The following is an 18,075-nucleotide window of genomic DNA, read 5'->3' on the forward strand; positions in this document are numbered from 1 at the left end:
GATCCTCTGAACACTAAGGTGCACATATACGTCTTATGCCGAGGTTATGTTAGTAAGTTAATGTCAACTCATATCGATCTCCTCCAAGTCACGATTTGTCTTCTACTGAGTCCAAGTCACGATTTGTCTTGCAACTGACTCCAACTCTAACTGTCGTCAACCGTCGTAAACTGAAGACTCTACCCAACTGTTCCTAAACGTTGTAAACTGTCGCAAAAATCATTGCCACTCCTGAAATTTGGAATAGTCGATGTTTACACATCACCATACAAAACCAAAATGCGTAAACACGTTTGTATACATGTTGTCTGCGCGTATACTATCATGAATAAAAACAAATAATTCTATTTTGGACCAATCAGAAAACTTTCTGAATTTATTTGAAATGGTCTTTCTGGGGGGCATCTAAATTCTTTATAAAGCCGAATTTTTCTTCAATAAACCAGTGTGGAATCCAGTTGAGCCGAGTCTACAGATCGGTGTCGCTGTCGCCACACTGTGGGTGCTTTCCCTGGCAACATCTCTTCACTCACACGAACAAACATTAACGAGCACACACACACACACACACACACACACACACACACACACACACACACACACACACACACACACACACACACACACACACACACACACAACTCATTGACTCATTATCGTCTGACCATCTATATAAAATTTATTCATTGAAATATTTCCAATCTTTCTCACTATCTTACTAATACGAAATCAAATGAACATTAACTTTTATAAACAACTTTCAATGAATTATAAGTTATTTTATTGAGCAGAGAAGTTTTGATAGCGATTTCTTGACCCTTGAAACTCATGGCTCTTAATTAATCGATTCATACTTCTTTAATGTTTCAGTTAATTTTTACAAAAACTCTAAAAAATATTCACCAACATTCTGTCTTCCTATTACTGTAAACTTCCATTTTAAACGTATATAAATTATCTCTTTTGTGAATATATGCCTTCTGAACTTATTATTTTGTTTTGTTTACCGTATGACAATGTCTCTCGATTTGCTCATATTGGATTATAAAACCTGCAAACCTTTTTAACGGAAAATTTCCCCCACTCTATATCTGTGCCTAAATCAAAACGCGGATTCCATGAACAAAGCTTCTTTCTTAGAACTGCACGCCTGTGGAACTCTGTTCCGTCTGCTTGCTTCCCACCGGACTACAACTTGGATGTGTTCAAGTCCAATGTTAACAAATTCCTAATGAACCGCCCCCTTAATTAAACACTTCAGCAAATCTCCACACTAACGTAATGTACTTGCAATAACCCTTATCCCTGAGTGGCTTCCGGGCCTTGATAAGTGGTGATCACTGTGTAAAAAAAAAAAAAAAGAAATATTTATCTGAATCCGGCTTATCTTAAAATATTTCTCCCGTTATAAAACACTTTAGTACTGCCTTATACGGTTTTTTATATTTGTCTTTAGCAAACTAATTATGTGAGAGAAATGTGTACGAATTCTTTTTTGTAGCTATACTAAAAACTGGCGTGAGCACATCCATAAAAATTAACGACCGAAATTCCTAAAAAAAGTGTCCGTAAACTAGCTCTAACCATATTGACCTTCTTTATTCCAATCATAGCCACAGCTTGACCAACCATCCCATCTCAGCTTCCTTTTGAGTACCTTGGTGAACAACTTCCTATGCATTGTCTTTTCAACAACACAATTTCCTATACCTTTATTCTCCCGATAAACTTATTTCCTTTTCTTTTTATTGTACTTTTTTCTCTTTCCTTTTTTTCTTCCTAACACTTGAGGTGACGTTGATAGTATTATAGTTGGATGATCAACTATAGAAGAAAAACTGTGTGACAGGTACAGAATTTGATTATTTAAGGGGAGGGCTCGACGAGTATTTGAAAACATTACTTTTAGTTATCTTGCTATATATATATTGTTACGCTCGCGTCTCGTTGGGATCGTGGAAAACGGTTACACAGAAGAAAAAAAAAGAATTTACGATCGTAGGGTTCGAACATACACGTATATTGAACAAGAGGTGATTGGCCACTCCTTCTCAAGACACGTTTGAAATGTTAACGGAGACTGTGAAAGAATGGGAAACGAACACAATTTTTTTTTTTTTTTACAACGAGATTTATTTTACAAAAGAGATGAAGAAGAATAAGATAAAAAATAAACGGAGATATCATGGACGGGGCGCTTAATAAACATGTAATTTAACCGAGTGAAGAATGTACGTATATATACAGCACAACATATTATCAAGAGAGAAAGAAAAGTATATGAAACTACAAATTTGCCGTTATCTTTTTCATGGTTCATATAATTCTTTATCCTCCATCGTTGTAGTTATCCTGTGTGTTGCCTGTCTTCTAAGATACCTTTGGCATTCGACAAGATATATTTAGGGGGCGTATATTGGTGTTTGTGTTCATCGATACCGGATAGTTAGATATCTTTTGAGATGTAGAATATTTTGTACGAATTCAAAATTCTTACCTTCAGTCGGTCATCTCTTGTCATTGTCGCTGTAGCCACACCCCAAAGGCGTTTTATTTGACTATTATCGTTTCACTGGATTGACTTGATTTTGATTACACCTGTGGACCCTTTTGCCGAAAATAACATTAAAAAAACTTATACTTTTAGCTTATTCCTTTTTCATAATTTATCAGATTTGTTGCTTCTTCATAGCTGGTGTCTGTGTCAGGTTCATAATTTTAATTCAAATGTCCCTTTAGTACATTTGATAATCATTTTATTGTTCTTGCATTTGATCGGATGCACGTTTTTGTCAAAATGATGGCAAGCCGGCCGAACAAAGTTCGATGGCTTTGAAAGACCAGCCAGAAAAGAGAAAGCTTGTTGTTGATGACGATGAAAATGATGACTATATTGTCTAATCGTTCCTGGAAACGTCCCCAGCTTTGTCCATAACGTTAAACTGCAAGTGTTTCTGTAGAATGAACTGGATTCGAACTTGCCACCTCCAGGTTACACAGGTTATCAGTCCGTATCGTTAACCACTTACCCACTGTCACCTCCATGATGATGATGGTCGTTTTTGTTGCGCATCATTCATGATGACGATTTATAGTTTGTAGTTTGTAGTTTGTGTTATTCCGTCGGTTATTGACACAGCTGACCTGGAGCTCCATTGCACCCAAGCTGTCCACTTCATACAGAGGCTCAGTCCACTAGACGATTGAGGTTAGGACTAGAGTAGCCTGGTGTTGGTGGCTGGTCAGGTATCTTTTCCAGCCATATGTCCAGTTGCTTCTTGAAATTGAGGCTGGAATACAGTTGAATGATCTTTAAGTGAAGCTGTGGTGGATGAGGGACTTGATCCTCTGTGTAGTCCCAGGTGTGGTTTTTATATAGGAGTGCTTTTCTCGCCGCTAGTGGGTTCTTTCTACTAGTGTTTTGTTTGAGGCCCTTCCTGCCAAGATTTTCCATATGTAGATGATAATATATCGTTCTCTTCGTAGAGAAGAGTGAATACAGTTGCAGTGAATACAGTTGCAGCTCCTTCAGCTTCTCCCAGTAATCCATTTGGCCCACTCCACATATTTTGCTGGTGAATGTTCTTCTTAATAGAAAGATATCGGGGAAACGAATGGCAAAAATACCCTATCCTAGGATTTCGGGGTTTAAATGAGCAAAGACGCCACCTTCACACAACATATTGACTACACTACAGAGATCGCAAAAAAATTAACAGGATGGATACTGAGAACCTTCAGGAGTAGGATTAACAGGAAGTGCATGGCAATGGATACGTACATCTTTCTTTCTTTTTTTTTTTTTTTTTCAAACTTTGCTAGTCGAATTTTCGTTTAGTTTTGTACACAGAGAGTAAGAAAACTTGTCGGCAGTTAGACAAGTATTTGTTGCGAATGTTTTACAAGAGGGACATAGATGGAAGCTCAATTGAGCAGTGACCATCTGCTATGAAGATAACGAGACTCGCACACATTCGGTAAGTTAATCGTCATCACGTCAAGAAAAAGCACAGCATATAATTTTTAAATACTTTTTTATTTTGTGTGTGTGTGTGTGTGTGTGTGTGTGTGTGTGTGTGTTTTCGCCGTTATCTCTTCCACGGAAGCTGCTGCTGCTACTGCGAAATCGGCACCTCTTGATAAGAAACCTAAACCTCTACCACGGTGCTAACCTCGTCGGACTACTAAATGTATCACTTTTACGTAGATGTTTTTATTTGTTTTTGTTAGTGTATAATAAATGTGTAAACGTAATTGGGCAATTGTGTTTATTCATATATTTTTTGTTTAGTTAAAACTACCATTTTGATCAATCAAAGAACTTTCTGAATTTATTCGAATTGGTCTTTGTGGGAGCCGTTTAAAACCTTTAAAAGAGTCAGATTTTATTTCAATAAACAGTTGAAAGCAAAAATTCAGACAGTGCTATGTCTGCTTAATCGCCACAATCCTCAACTTACGGAATCATGCACTGTCACTCGCATACTTACGCTTATAAAACGCGATATACGCACACAATGATTGCTTGAAAGTCTTGAATCCCTTAATGTCATCTGCTCATTTAAACAAACTCATCAATTGAAATATTTCCAAACTATTATCACTGAACTATTTTCTAATATGATAAACAAAGAAGATTAACACTTATAAACAACTTTCAATGAATTAGAATTTATTGTATTGAGCAAAAAAGTTTTGTATACGATTTTTCGGCCAATTTTTACGACATGCCCCACTGCCCCAGCATATTATAAACACTCCAACCTCCCCATATTAAGAACGACTTCCGGAATAAACTCCCTCCAACCTTCCTATGTTAAGAATGACTTTCAAGGTTGGGGGTGTTTATTCCGAAAGCCGTTCTTAACATGGGGAGGTTAGCGTGTTTATAATACGTTGGGGTACGTCGTAAAAATTGACCGATTTTTCTGAACCCTAAAACTCACTGCTCTTAATTAATCGTTCCACATTTCTTATAATGTCGCAGCTAATAAATCTCTTGTTTTTACAAAAGCTTTAAAAATATTCACGAACATTCTGTTTTCCTACTGCTTAAACCTTCCATTTTAAACATATATAAATTATCTGTTTTATGAATATATGCCTTCTTAACTCATTATTTTGTTTTGTTTGCCGTATGACAATGTCTTTCGTTTTCTCACATTTGAATATAAAACCTGCAAATTTGTTTCACTGAAAATATTTCTCTGGATCGGTCTTATCCATCAAATATCTCTCTCCTGACAAAACATCCTAAAGTAAAACCCCCAAACAGGCATGAACATATTCCTTACATACTAATGACCGTCTCCCTAAAAACTGATGAACGAAATTCCATATATGCACAAAGATACTCCAAGATGGCTTCTACCAAAGCCAGGGACCACGCCACAACGTATTTGCAATATGGTATGAAAAACACCACCACTAGTAAGATCAATTAACTGCTTGCTTAAGCAATCTACTTTAACTCAGCCAAGGATTTTCGCTCGGCCCCAAAACCAATAGAGTCTATACCATTATTTAAAAGGTTCGTTCCTTGTTGGCTGAAGGATGATTCTGGTCCTGCGCAATTCTAGGAGGTCCATTCTCCCAGGCTTTACCATTTCAGTCTTTGAGAAAGGGTTAGGTTATTGCTAATCGCCAGAGGCGCTCCTACCGAGGAATGCCGATAGAACCCCCGCCTAGACATCTTTTTTTTTTTTTTTGTAAATCAGTGCTCTTCCTCTAGGGCTTTTCAAATTCTCACTTTTCTGATCCTTGTGTCACATCATCCCGCCGTAAGAGAGTGGGAGATAAACAGATTACACGAATTCTATCTTGAAACGAATGACGCCATAAAGGATAAATTGTAATTGTAAAAAAACAAAAACAAAGCACAAAAAAAAACTATTAGTTATGACGTTCTTATGACGCCATCCATTTGCAAGCAAAATGGAGTGTGAATCTCTCTGAAGAGAATTTCGACAAATGGATCAAAATCTAAGAATGGCGATTCGAGCAATCCATTGAATGAGGTATGGAATCGGCAAACAGTGATCTGAGTTATAAGGACGTTTTAAGAAATCGAGGATATTTAGTTCTAGATTCTTTGGGTAAGTAAAACCAAAACGCAACAGTTGAAATTTGAATAAACGTGACTTTATAATTACGACGATATTCTACAAATAAGCGTGAGACGGACACATATTGGTAAACTGTAGAGCACTTGTGTACAACTGCGAAGGAACCACATTTTTGGTTTTCAGTTTGGAGATTCAGAGTGCACAGCAGGGGCATCGGAGGAAGACAAATGCAATTTAAGAATCTATGAGGATTTCCCTAAGGGTTCTCTAGGCATCTCCAAAAGTCACCACAGAATTAACCCTACCCCCTCTATATGTAAAACGATGTAACTTTATTCTAAGTTAATATTATCAATATAAATTTTGTATCATTTAAAAGAAGAAGGGCAAAATAAACTAGTAATATTTTTTTTTAATTTTTCATCGTACGAAAATAGTGAAATTGCGAGACGAAAATCGTGTTTATGTAATTGGCGCTTTAAAATAACCTTCCCATGTAGTAAGCATTTCGAACGGGGAAACAAATGGTCAGATTTTCGTGGAATTTTCGATACTTATCTATTTTAGAATGAAATTACATACAAAATGCAATTTCCGTAAAATATACGAGGGGAAATATTTTTTTAGTGCGTGTCCCCCCCCCCTATTTATTTTTTCGAAATTTGAACAAAATATATTTAAATCTATCGAAATTTCTATTTATTATGAAACATATGAGTTCAAATAAGTAAAACATATTTATTTATTTTTCAATTAAATACACATATTGAACAAAAAGTTACCTTGAAGTTGTAATTAAAAAATGATATAAATTTAATATTATGTTTATTTTTAAATAGCGTTTTTTCGAATTAATATATACTATAATCAGTTGAATTGCCAAGAAAAAGGAACTTCCTAAAAATTAATTTATTTTTAAAAGATTAAAACGATTAAAATTCCATTATTTCAAAATTTTCCGTTACAACATAGATTTTTAATTAATTGTGTTTAATTCTTTTTAAATATTAAGTTTTAATATACACATGGCTCTTGTCAGCTATTTTATCGCCAGATTAAAACCGATTTGAAAATATTATTGCACAAATATTAAGCATTTTGTAGGCCCTCCCTTATATTTTGCTTGTCTCTTTTTACTGAACAAATTATGGAAGCCGGTAGTGCCCCAAAATAATCACTCGTAAAACTGTATTTGATATTTAGTATATAAATATTTATAATATTATTAATCATTAAACTGTACAAATCTTAAAACCTAAGAAAATTATAACAAACATTAATTATTAATTGCAGTTTGAAGAAGATAAACAAATGTTTTAAAAAATCATTAAATCGTTTCTGCTTTACCATTGTTCGTATAGTTAACACAAATCTGACGTAACGGAATCATGCGTATTTTTTTTTTCACATTCATTTGGCAATGCCTAGGGTTCTCTCTGAAAAATTCAGATTCTTTTCTTGTTACGAAAAAAAAATAAAATAAAAATAATAATAATAATAATGATAATAATAATAATAATAATAATAATAATAATAATAATAATAATAATAATATAAAATAAAAAAAACTAGCGGGACATGTGGAAATTCCACAACGGCATCTTTTATATGTAATATAGGGTTTGTATTACTGTACACATAGATTCGAAAAAGTTGTCAAAAAACAAATATATAACAAATAAATGTTATCAAAGGCAAGATAAGTTACTTTTCTACCAAACTGGATATATTTTTCGTGTTTTTATTCAATGTAACATGTTTGTGTTTACCGATGTATTGGAAAATTCAAGATATGTTACCGTGACATAGGTTGACATATATTCGGCGGGTTTTTAATAGTATTTTGTATAGTTTTTTTTTATTTATAACACCTTTTCTCAAACTTATCGTATTAAAGAGAGAATCAGACGCCATCTTGAATTTTCCAATACATCGGTAAACACTATGTTTTTCGAGCTGAATAAACATGTTACATTGCTAACAAGCAAACCTTTTTCAAAATTGGAAAAGAAATTGTCTCGTCAATCTGATTAAGCCATTTATGGTGGCTTTTCATTATAGCCCAAAACATTCCAATTACAATGTGAATTTCCATTTTAAATCCTTTCTCTTGCACTCTGATATTGAAAGGGCAGGCTATGTCAACGATTGAACAAATTCTCTTGCTTTTGTTTAGAAAAATTAAGTTGGAATGGTTAAGGACCTTATCAGTTGGGATGCAAAATGGCAAGTGCTCGTCTGAGCTCCAATCTCTGGTTCCCCCTCGCCAATCTTTTGCGAAAAATACCCATCTAGCTGAAACCACTGTCAATAATTTTCCCCATTCTTTATCTGTGCCTAAATCAAAACATAGATTCCATGAACAAAGCTTCTTTCTTAGAAGTGCACGCCTGTGGAACTCTCGTCTGTTTGCCCGTTTCCCACCTGACTACAACTTGGATGTCTTCAAGTCCAACATAAACAAATTGATTACTGTACACACAATAACCCTTCTCCTCGAGTGGCTTCCGGGCCTTGATAAGTGGTGACTCCTATGTAAAAAAAAAAAATGCACATGTCCCAAAGAAGTTTGATATTACCGTTTTCCTGTATCACTTCCGGTTTATGTTCATACCATTTCTAATGGCGGTCAAATTCATAATTAGCATATATTTCAGTGTAGGACTTGAGTGACTTTGCGTGTCTTCATTTTTTATATTGATGTTGAGCTAGTATATTGCATTCTGATATAATATGTGCTAATGTTTCTCCCTTTTTATTACATAATCTGCACATTGGTGATTCTGCAGTTTTGTCGATGTAGTGTTGAATGAACCTAGTGGGTGGCTTGTTCCTCTCAGCAGATCTTTTAAGATCACCCCTAACCAATCAATTCCAGCTGTTATTATCTTTAAATTTTATATTCTTAAAGAATACACTGTATAGTTTCTTTCCAAATATCCCCCCTCCTTCTCTCTTGGAACCTCTGACTCTTTTTTTCAACCTAAGTCTTAGTATCTTTTCCCTTTTCATTTCATGCAGACATTAATGCATGCCTGTATATATAAAGTGGTGATTGGACGATTCCAATATTTTTCCCCCGATTCCAATATAATTACCGATTCCGATTCTTTATAAATATCTAAATATTTGACTATAAAGTTGTTACTTTTTTGCTGATTATCGGCATCACCACTTATCAAGGCCAAGAGGCCACTGAAGGATAAGGGTTAAAGAATGTACAGTAGACAATTGGACAATATAATACTCGTTAGTAATGGAAATTTGGTAAATTTGTTAACTTATATGGAATGGCTCATCAAAAACTTGTTTACGTTAGACTTGAAGACAACCATATTGTAGTCAGCTGGAAAGCAATAGAATGGAAGACAATTCCATAGGCGTGCAGTATTAAGAAAGAAGCTTTGTTCAGAGAATCTTACGTTTAGGTTTAGGCACAGTTAAATGTGCATATATCTTATCAAACAATAAAATTCACCTACGTCTATAGATTTCATTTTTACTGGTAGTTTAAATCAACAATTATTTATCATTTTATTATTTCTACCAGTGGAATATTTTGTTTAAAGCAAAATCAAATTAAAAAAAAAGACAATTAGAAGAATTGTTTTGGTATTGGAAAATAGCCATAAATTTTTCCGATGCTGATACCGATTCTGATATCCCTGAAAGTTCTGGTTTTTCGAATTCCTGATTTTGATAAAGCGTCCCAACACTTCATTGTCATTGCATCTATTGTAACGCACTGCATCTCAATGTATCAATGCATGGTGCAGGTGCATATTTGATGTTACAATATTTTTGCACTATAATGGGGTATGATCCCGCACAGTCGGGAGATTCTATTTATAAACGATGCAACTAGGAACTGACGAATCAAATTAATTCACGTTCTGCTACCAACCAATCAGAAACCAGAATTGCTCCATAAATATTAAACCTTTCTCTAGCAACTTCATGTCAACACGGGAAGAATCTTTTGCTCTGTGGATTCCAACTCGCGAACCAGTCACCTCTCAGGACTTGTATAGAACAACGAACCATTGGAAACTGTTCTGAAACTAAACATGGCTTACACTTCTAGAGTTAACATGTACAATAAACATATAAGCATGAGAGCTCGAGAGCTCTTTCTAACTTATTCCAGTCCAGAAAACGTATGGATGATTAAAAGAACATAATTCAACAGTAAACTTTCAGCTTCATAATATTGTGTGTTCACGGGCATGTAGTTCCTGGAAAGAAACTTGTTGTGAATGGTTTACAGAGAGGAACCATAGATTGGAGCTCAATCAAGTGCCGATGATGAAAAAACTGACAATCTCTTTCTGTGGGGAAAAGACTGTAGGGAAGAAAAGAAGACATACCCCACTAGATTTCGAAGTCAATTTTTGCATTCTATCAAGGCAGAAAAAGAATATTTTGAGTGCCACCTCCTCAATCATAGCAACACTACTTCACTTACAATGTATTGTAAAGTAGAGGATTGTGTCAAATGGCTACATACTAGGTATATACAGACACTGTAGCTTCATTTTATTAAGATAAGTATATTCAGACACCAATTCATGTCTACATGTATGTATGAAGTACAATTCTTTTACTCACGTTCATCCTCAACAAGGCATATCACCACTTGAATGTAAGAGGCTGCTATTTTGGTCTATGACTAGGAAAGATTTACAAGATGTTGGTTTACGTTACATTTAAACTTCTGCATATCAGTACAGTCAGGGAAGCAGGTAGCAGGAAGGGAATTCCAAAGACTAGCTGTTCAAAGGAAAAAAAAACTATTAGAGTAAAAAGCTTTCTGGCATTTGGGGACCTCAACAGTGAAGATGTGAGATTTTGTTTGTAAGAGATCTGTACGTCAAGGGGGCACAAGTACAACGAGTTCATTAGAGCACATTCCATCAAAATACTTGTAAAATGGACACAGAGATGCAACATTGTTGCGATGGGACAGGAGTTGGATGTTAGTTAATAAAGTGAGACCTATTAGATTGAAAAGTCTTCTTTGGGACCCTATCCAAGAGGGAAAGACTAATGGTAGATACTTCATTGTCATTGCGTGAGTAAATAAACGTTCATGTAGCATACTGTGTATCAATGTATCAATGCATGGTGTGTGTGTGTGTGTGTGTGTGTGCAGGTGCATGGGTGGGTGTTTAACAACATACACTAAACATATAAGTCAATTCTTTCAAACGGACTGCTAACTCCAATCCACAAAACGTAAATATAATTAAAAGAACAACATTTCAACATGAGTAAACATTCAATGGGGGTAATGTCTATAGGTTAGCTTCTGTCTAATTCTAATTTGTCACCAATTTTTTTCCTTAACCTTTGCTCTTTCCATCCATCCAGTGCGGCCACAGCTGAGATTGAACTCACTACAAGAGTTTGTAGTGTAATTCAAATATTGTCGGTAGTTGAATACTTGATGCTTCACCAGGGCTATCAAGGGTATTTTTTATTGTGACGCCATCACTAGATGGGGTGCCTACCACAGCTTAAGAGAGTCCCATCTACCCTCGAGAGAAGGATAGACTTGGTATTTTACCTCGTGGTACATACAGCACCACACCTTTCCAAATGGTCGTCCATCTGGTACTGTCCAGGCTCAACATTGTTCAACTTCGGTGATCTGGCGAGAACGGGTATGTCAATGTGATTGCTCTTTAAACATAAACAGTCATATCTTTTGTTTTTTCAATTTCCACTGTTGCTTTATTTCAAATTCATTGACACCGTGGTGATTGAAGTCTCAATTTCAAGTTCTCGCTCATCTTTAGATCATCCAGTCGTAGTGTCTCTTGGCTCCCCAAGCATAAAAGAGCTGATGCTATCACCAAGCAAATAACTCTTATAACTGTTATGTCGTGGAACAACAGTGAAAATAAGAACAATCAAGTCGAGGTTCGGTTAAGGAACGAGTGTATTAACAATAATGTACAAAGATAGGAAAGCGTGTATATCTGCTGAGCACTCGGCTAGCAGTTGAAGTGCAGTCGCATCTCTCTCACCGGTGTTGGAATTACTAGCGCTATTTATAGTGTTAATTAGTGTAAATTCTTCTGTTCAAGGAAGGCCAGCATAACAATAACTAAATCAAAAACCTCTCTTCACCAATCGGTCATCTATAAATATAAAAGCGAAAATGTATGTATGTATGTATGTATGTATGTATGTGTGTTCGCTTTTTCTGTGTGTCTACAAAAGGCTTCTTTCAGAGAAGCGGTAGGTCGGTTCACAACTTTTTAAAACTTTTTATATCACATACAAATCGTAATATCTCACAGTTAACAACGAAGCTCGCCTGTCTATTTAATTTGCTCGATTTCGGGAAGATAAATATTCAATATTTATCGCTCGCCGCATGTGGGTTAGTCTTTTTCCTATAACATCTTCGAGGGAAAAAAAAAAGCATTCAACAGTAAATGAATACTATCCCGCAGTCAAAACTTGACCTCATTTAAAACGGGCACCTGCTAAATCCAACTAATTAAATAAATTCAAACGTGTTTCCGTTAGCATCTCGCGGTGGGGCAATGGTTAGCATTGCATGTTTTTTTTTTTTTTTCACACTTTAATTTACAACTTTGCCTCAACGGTTCGGGTTCGATCCTCATACTTACTTTTTTTTTAACCCCCTCCCCCCAACACCCGGGCAACGCCGGGTACCCCTCGCTAGTTAACCTATATTTATCTGTTCTGAAACTCCAATTACTTCATCTTTGACGTCTGAGAATGATTCCCACATTCTTGTGTTATTATCGTTTGTTTATTGTTACTGGTGAATTCTTAATCTGTCACATATTTATCTATTTGTTTTCAAAACTGGCTTTCTTACATTCCTTGCAAACCGAATATCGAGCTAACCTACTTCCTAGCTATTGTAGAGCCCCAATCTTTTATACGCATATCAGTTGGGCTTTGAATGAGTGAGTGTGCAACACCATCAGGGAAATGACCATCTAAACATCCTAATTCGTCAATGTATAGAGTATTATTGCCACCTATAGCTGGGTACATCTATAGAAGTCTCTTACTCTCAGTGAAATCCTCTGTTCAGTCTCAAAAGACAATGGATATCCCTATAAGTGTATCTGAATGTGAAATTGTGAGGGAAGGGTTGCGCAATCTCAACCACATCTCTCTTGAGTCAGCACTGCTTGAGCCTAGTGACAAGGACAAGTCTAGGAAGCTTGGAAACAATGCCAAGATAAGCGGAGAGCATATACACCAGCTGGAATTCCCAAATGGTCACCCATTTTAGTACTGACTAGGTTCAATGTTGCTTAACTTTGGTGATATAATGGGAACTGGTGTGTGCACATGATTATGCAGTATTCTCTCAGAGAGCGCCTAAAATATAGGTTCAAATCTAATAGTTCCTGCATTGTCTGCCTAGCTCCAACCTCTGTCCCATCACCTCAATGTTGCATCTTCGTATCTGTTTTACAAGTACTTTAATGGAATGTGCTCTGATGAACTCATAGCACCAGGTGCTCACTTGATGTACATATCCCTCCGACTAACAGTAAAATCCCATCTTTTCCCTGTTTCCTTTCTGAGGTCTGTACATACTGGAAAGCCTTCTCGCCTACCAGTTTCTATCCCCGGACTACTCTGTTTTCTGACTTCACTAAACTGCAGAAATTTAAATGTAATGTGAACAGACATCATATTGTTCAACTCCCTACACTTTCTTATTAGACACGATCCCAAATAGTAGCCCTCTTTATCGTTTGTCGAGTGACACCAACTCTTTTCAATAAGCTCTGAGGCACAGCCTGCCACTAACTATCCCAAACTGGAAACTGTTTTTAACTGTCACAAACTCAAGACTGTCCAAACTGTTTTAACTGTTGTAAAACTGTTGTAAAACTGTTGTAAAACTCACACCCTCTCCTAAATCTGTATATAAACTAACTCTAAATATATTGACCTGTAGTGTCTGCTCTTTTCACTACCACACCTTGATAAACAATACTATTTCAGCTTTCTTTTGTGTTCCTTAGTCAACAACTTCCTCTCTATTGTCTTTCCACCAACCCAACTTCCTATACCTTTGTTCTACTGATAAACTAATTTCCTCTTTTTTGTCATAATTTTTCCTTTTATTTTTGTTTTTACTTTTTAACGCTTGAGGAGGGAGAACATCAATAATATCACATCTGCAACATTGTGTGCAGTTTCAGTCGCAAAGGAGACCAGAACAAAGAATAGGAAATAACTCCAACTCGCCTGTTTTTTGCAGCAACAGCATCTATTTCCTTATTCATACAGCCGTGACGTCACCCACGTGATCTAGAATGTTCTTCATGTTTCTCAGGAGATCTTGAACATGCTCTACGTCTCTCTCATGATCATTCTCTTTTATATAGTCTTTTTTTCCCCCCACCGGTGACATCACCTCGCATGCATTTATATCCGCGCATCCACGCTATGTTACACATCTATAATGCAGGTTGCTTTCCAGCTAATTACAACATGGTTTTCTTCAAGTCCAATGTAAACAAGTTCTGATTGAGCCGCCCTTTTAAATAATCAAATTGTACTCAATTTCCATTGGAAGAAAAGGAGTAAAAAAAGAAAAAATTAATAAAAGGATTTATTACTGTAAATGAATAATGCAATAGATAGTTACAAGTTGGGTAACTCGCTTGTAATGTATATGGGGAACGGTCCAGCTATATTTGTACTATTGATGTACTTCTGTAGACTAGCATCAATCTTTTTGATATGCTACTTGGAATAGTTCATTGCACCAGGAAAGGGGTGTCAATATATCGCAACCTAAACTTGGATTAAATCAAAATTCAAATATTAGTGTCTTTATATATATATATATATTTTTTGTGCTAATAATTTGGTTGGTTGTTTTTATTTAATGGCATGTCAACCATTCGTGGTTATTTAATACCGAATACAGTAATTTGGGAAAAAGATTTTATATTTCAAGTTCTTTATATCTTCAAATATTTATTCATGGTGTTTAGTTTGGTTGTTTTGTTTTGCAGCACATCAAACATTTTGACCGTTACAGTGTTGTCTTATCGACCACCTGACACTCATTAACCCTTATCCTCGAGTAGCCTTCGGGCCCTGATAAGTGGTGACTCCCTTGTTAAAAAAAAAAAATATTTACACTTAGTATTTAAGATTGATAATCTGGGCTTTTATTTTCCTAAAGATTTCAAATAATCCATTTTTAATTTATGTAAGATGTACCCCCCCCCTCTGCCAACCATTAAGCAGTTTGAAAAAACATTTACAACAATGAAGAGTCTATGTTACGTGCCTGAGGACGGTCGAAGGACAATCTGACCGAAACGTTGCATAAATAACACTTAAGATGAGAACAATAGTCCGGTATATACAAGTAATATAAGCAATCAGCCCTCATCTAAAAAAATTCAGAACTTTAATGAAGAGTCTGTATCACACCGAAAACATCTCGATAATAAATATACAAGAATGCCTCAACTAGCCTACAGAATATACTGGAAAAGTCACCCAACAAACAAGTCATTGTATGGTTCTCTACCTCGTGTTTCCCATATTGTGCGACAGAAACGTCTACCATTTGCCGGTCATATTAGTCGCCATGATGAACCGGCAGGAAAGCTCCTACTTTGGACTCCAGACGTAAAAAGGAGAGTTTGTGTAAGATAATTTGAATTACCTCCCTTTGACTGTTAAACCTTCTTTTCTCTTACTGAACTCTTCTTAGAAAAAAAAGGCAGAAAAATATACATCATCGAGATCCACGAGGTCTGTAAGAGTCAGTCAATAAATTGTTATTCATTTTATACTTCCTCTTTAGTCTGTTTTTATTTTTATTTATTTTTTATTTTTTTTCTTACACGGTGGTCACCACCTATCAAGGCCCGGAAGCCACTCAGGGATAAGGGTTATTGCAAGTACAGTACATTTGTGTGGAGATTTGATGAAGTGTTTACTTAAGGTGGCGGTTCATTAGGAATTTGTTAACGTTGGACTTGAAGACATCCAAGTTGTAGTCAGGTGGGAAGCAGGCAGACGGAACAGAGTTATTATAACAAATCTTTCAAAACATTACAATTTGAGATATTAAATTCTTTATTCAAGCTAAAATTCCAATGTAAGTTTCAACTGAACAAAAAACTTCAGCACAAGGCCAACTCAAAAGGGGGGGAATGGGGGTCGTTGGTCATCCTTGTCACTCGAGAACTAAACAAAAATTTCTCTTAGCTAGTATCTTTTTTTACCATAATACCGCATTCACCCTTTCGTATTGGGAGACCTCCTACTTAGAACCCAATTATTAAAACAAAAAGGAGAGTTTGATGTCCATGTGTAACACTGAAATCCATTATTGAGGAAGAAACTGGTCTGCCAGGAACTGAACTGGTTGCTGCAATGGCCGACCAAGGACTCTGGCAATCGGAATTTGTTCACATGTCACCTGTGCTAGGTGTATCAGAAAGTGGCCATGAAAAATGATGATCAGAACTTTAATAATTCAACTTACTATTTTTCGAAGCTTATAACTACTTGAAAAATGTAATTCAAACCCTAATCTTTTTTCAATTAAAGGAGCAAAGACCAAATTTTTAAAAATAAATGGTTTAATAGCAAATTATGCAATTTAAAAAAAAAAAGAAAATCAACATATTTTGACTTGCTTATAAATATAATTATATATATAAATGCCAAAAAATCACTTACTTAAAAAAATATACTATTAAATGGGTAGTTCCATCCTTCATTGTTAAGAATTTATCTATATTTATATTTTAAATTCCATGTATTTTTTAAATAAAAGGATTTTTTAAAGTGAGGGTTGTAGAAAATCGCATTTTTGCAATGTGTTTTGCGTGAAGCTGTAAAGAGCTGCTGCTGCTAAAATGAAATTTATGAATTACGGATTAGTCCAAGGGACATAAATAATGTCTCTTTTTTATTGCGTGTGTTAACCAAAATTAGTATTTTTCATCCTCCATAGTTAAAAAGGAAACGCACATTCACTTATAAGTTTTTCCCCTAGAACAAAAAGTACACGAGTTTTTGATTGATATATTTTAATACTTCTTTATCAACTAATTTTTTTTTTTTTTTTAATATCTAAAAAAAGAAAACATTCAATCAAATAGAAATATTTGCCGTCAGCGTATGGTATTTACTTGATGATGTAAGCATAACATGAGCTTTCATTTAAAAAAAAAAAAAAAATCAACGTGTTTTTTAAAAAAAAAAGTAAATTTCCAAAAAAAAAAAACAAGTAAATTTCCAAAAAAATATTTGTTTTTTTTTTGTTTTAAATTAGAATATTTTCTTTATTCATCTTTTATCTCCAATTCGTTAAATTAATTATTAAAATTTTAATAGACATTTCAAAATGGGTGGGGGTGAATTTGAAAAAAAAACGTATCTCTCAAATATTACCTTTGGTTTATTGGAAAGAGCATAAAATTTCACATTGCCCCAGAAAATATCGTAAAAATTGAACTATTAGAAAAATTTTGATAGATTTTTAAAGTTTAAAAATTGAAAAATATTTAACTCGTAAAATTCTATTGATTTTATTATGTAAAAAAATGGCTGCCTGGAAGCACGCCAGCATTTTGTAAACATTTTGTAAACACTGTTTTTTAAAAAAATGAAAAAATAATATTTCTATTATTTTTTAAACAACTTTAATAGTTTATTTTGGAAGTATATTCCATACAGAAAATAAACAACCTACTTTAAAAATAGAAATTACGATTTTTTTTTAATATTTTATTCACAGTTTTCTGTTAGGGGTGTCAAAAATTCCTCCAAATTTCTGATACACCTACACCTGCGCCTACTAGCATTGGATGAAACAACAACAGCTGTTTTGGGTTCTATTTTTTTCCTTTCTTCTTTCTGCTTTCTTTTTTCTTTCTGTTTTCTTTTTTGTTTTTTTACATGGGGTCACCACTTATCAAGGCCCGAAGGCCACTCAGGGATAAGATTTATTGCGTGTACAGTAATC

General features: G+C 35.0%; 1 protein-coding gene across 1 annotated transcript in view; it reads left to right on the top strand.

The window, feature by feature from the left end:
* The first annotated feature begins 5,882 nt into the window (after window positions 1–5,882).
* The window catches only part of LOC145249730 (testis-specific serine/threonine-protein kinase 3-like), a 29,059-nt gene continuing 16,866 nt past the window's right edge, over window positions 5,883–18,075 (top strand). Inside the window, exon 1 of the mRNA XM_080111632.1 lies at window positions 5,883–6,095. Coding sequence (XP_079967758.1) covers window positions 6,020–6,095 — 76 coding nt within the window. The 5' untranslated portion in view covers window positions 5,883–6,019. The remainder of the gene's footprint in view (window positions 6,096–18,075) is intronic.

Source organism: Euprymna scolopes, chromosome 28 (genome assembly GCF_053919585.1).
Source record: "Euprymna scolopes isolate OS-2025 chromosome 28, ASM5391958v1, whole genome shotgun sequence".
NCBI lineage: Eukaryota > Metazoa > Mollusca > Cephalopoda > Sepiida > Sepiolidae > Euprymna > Euprymna scolopes.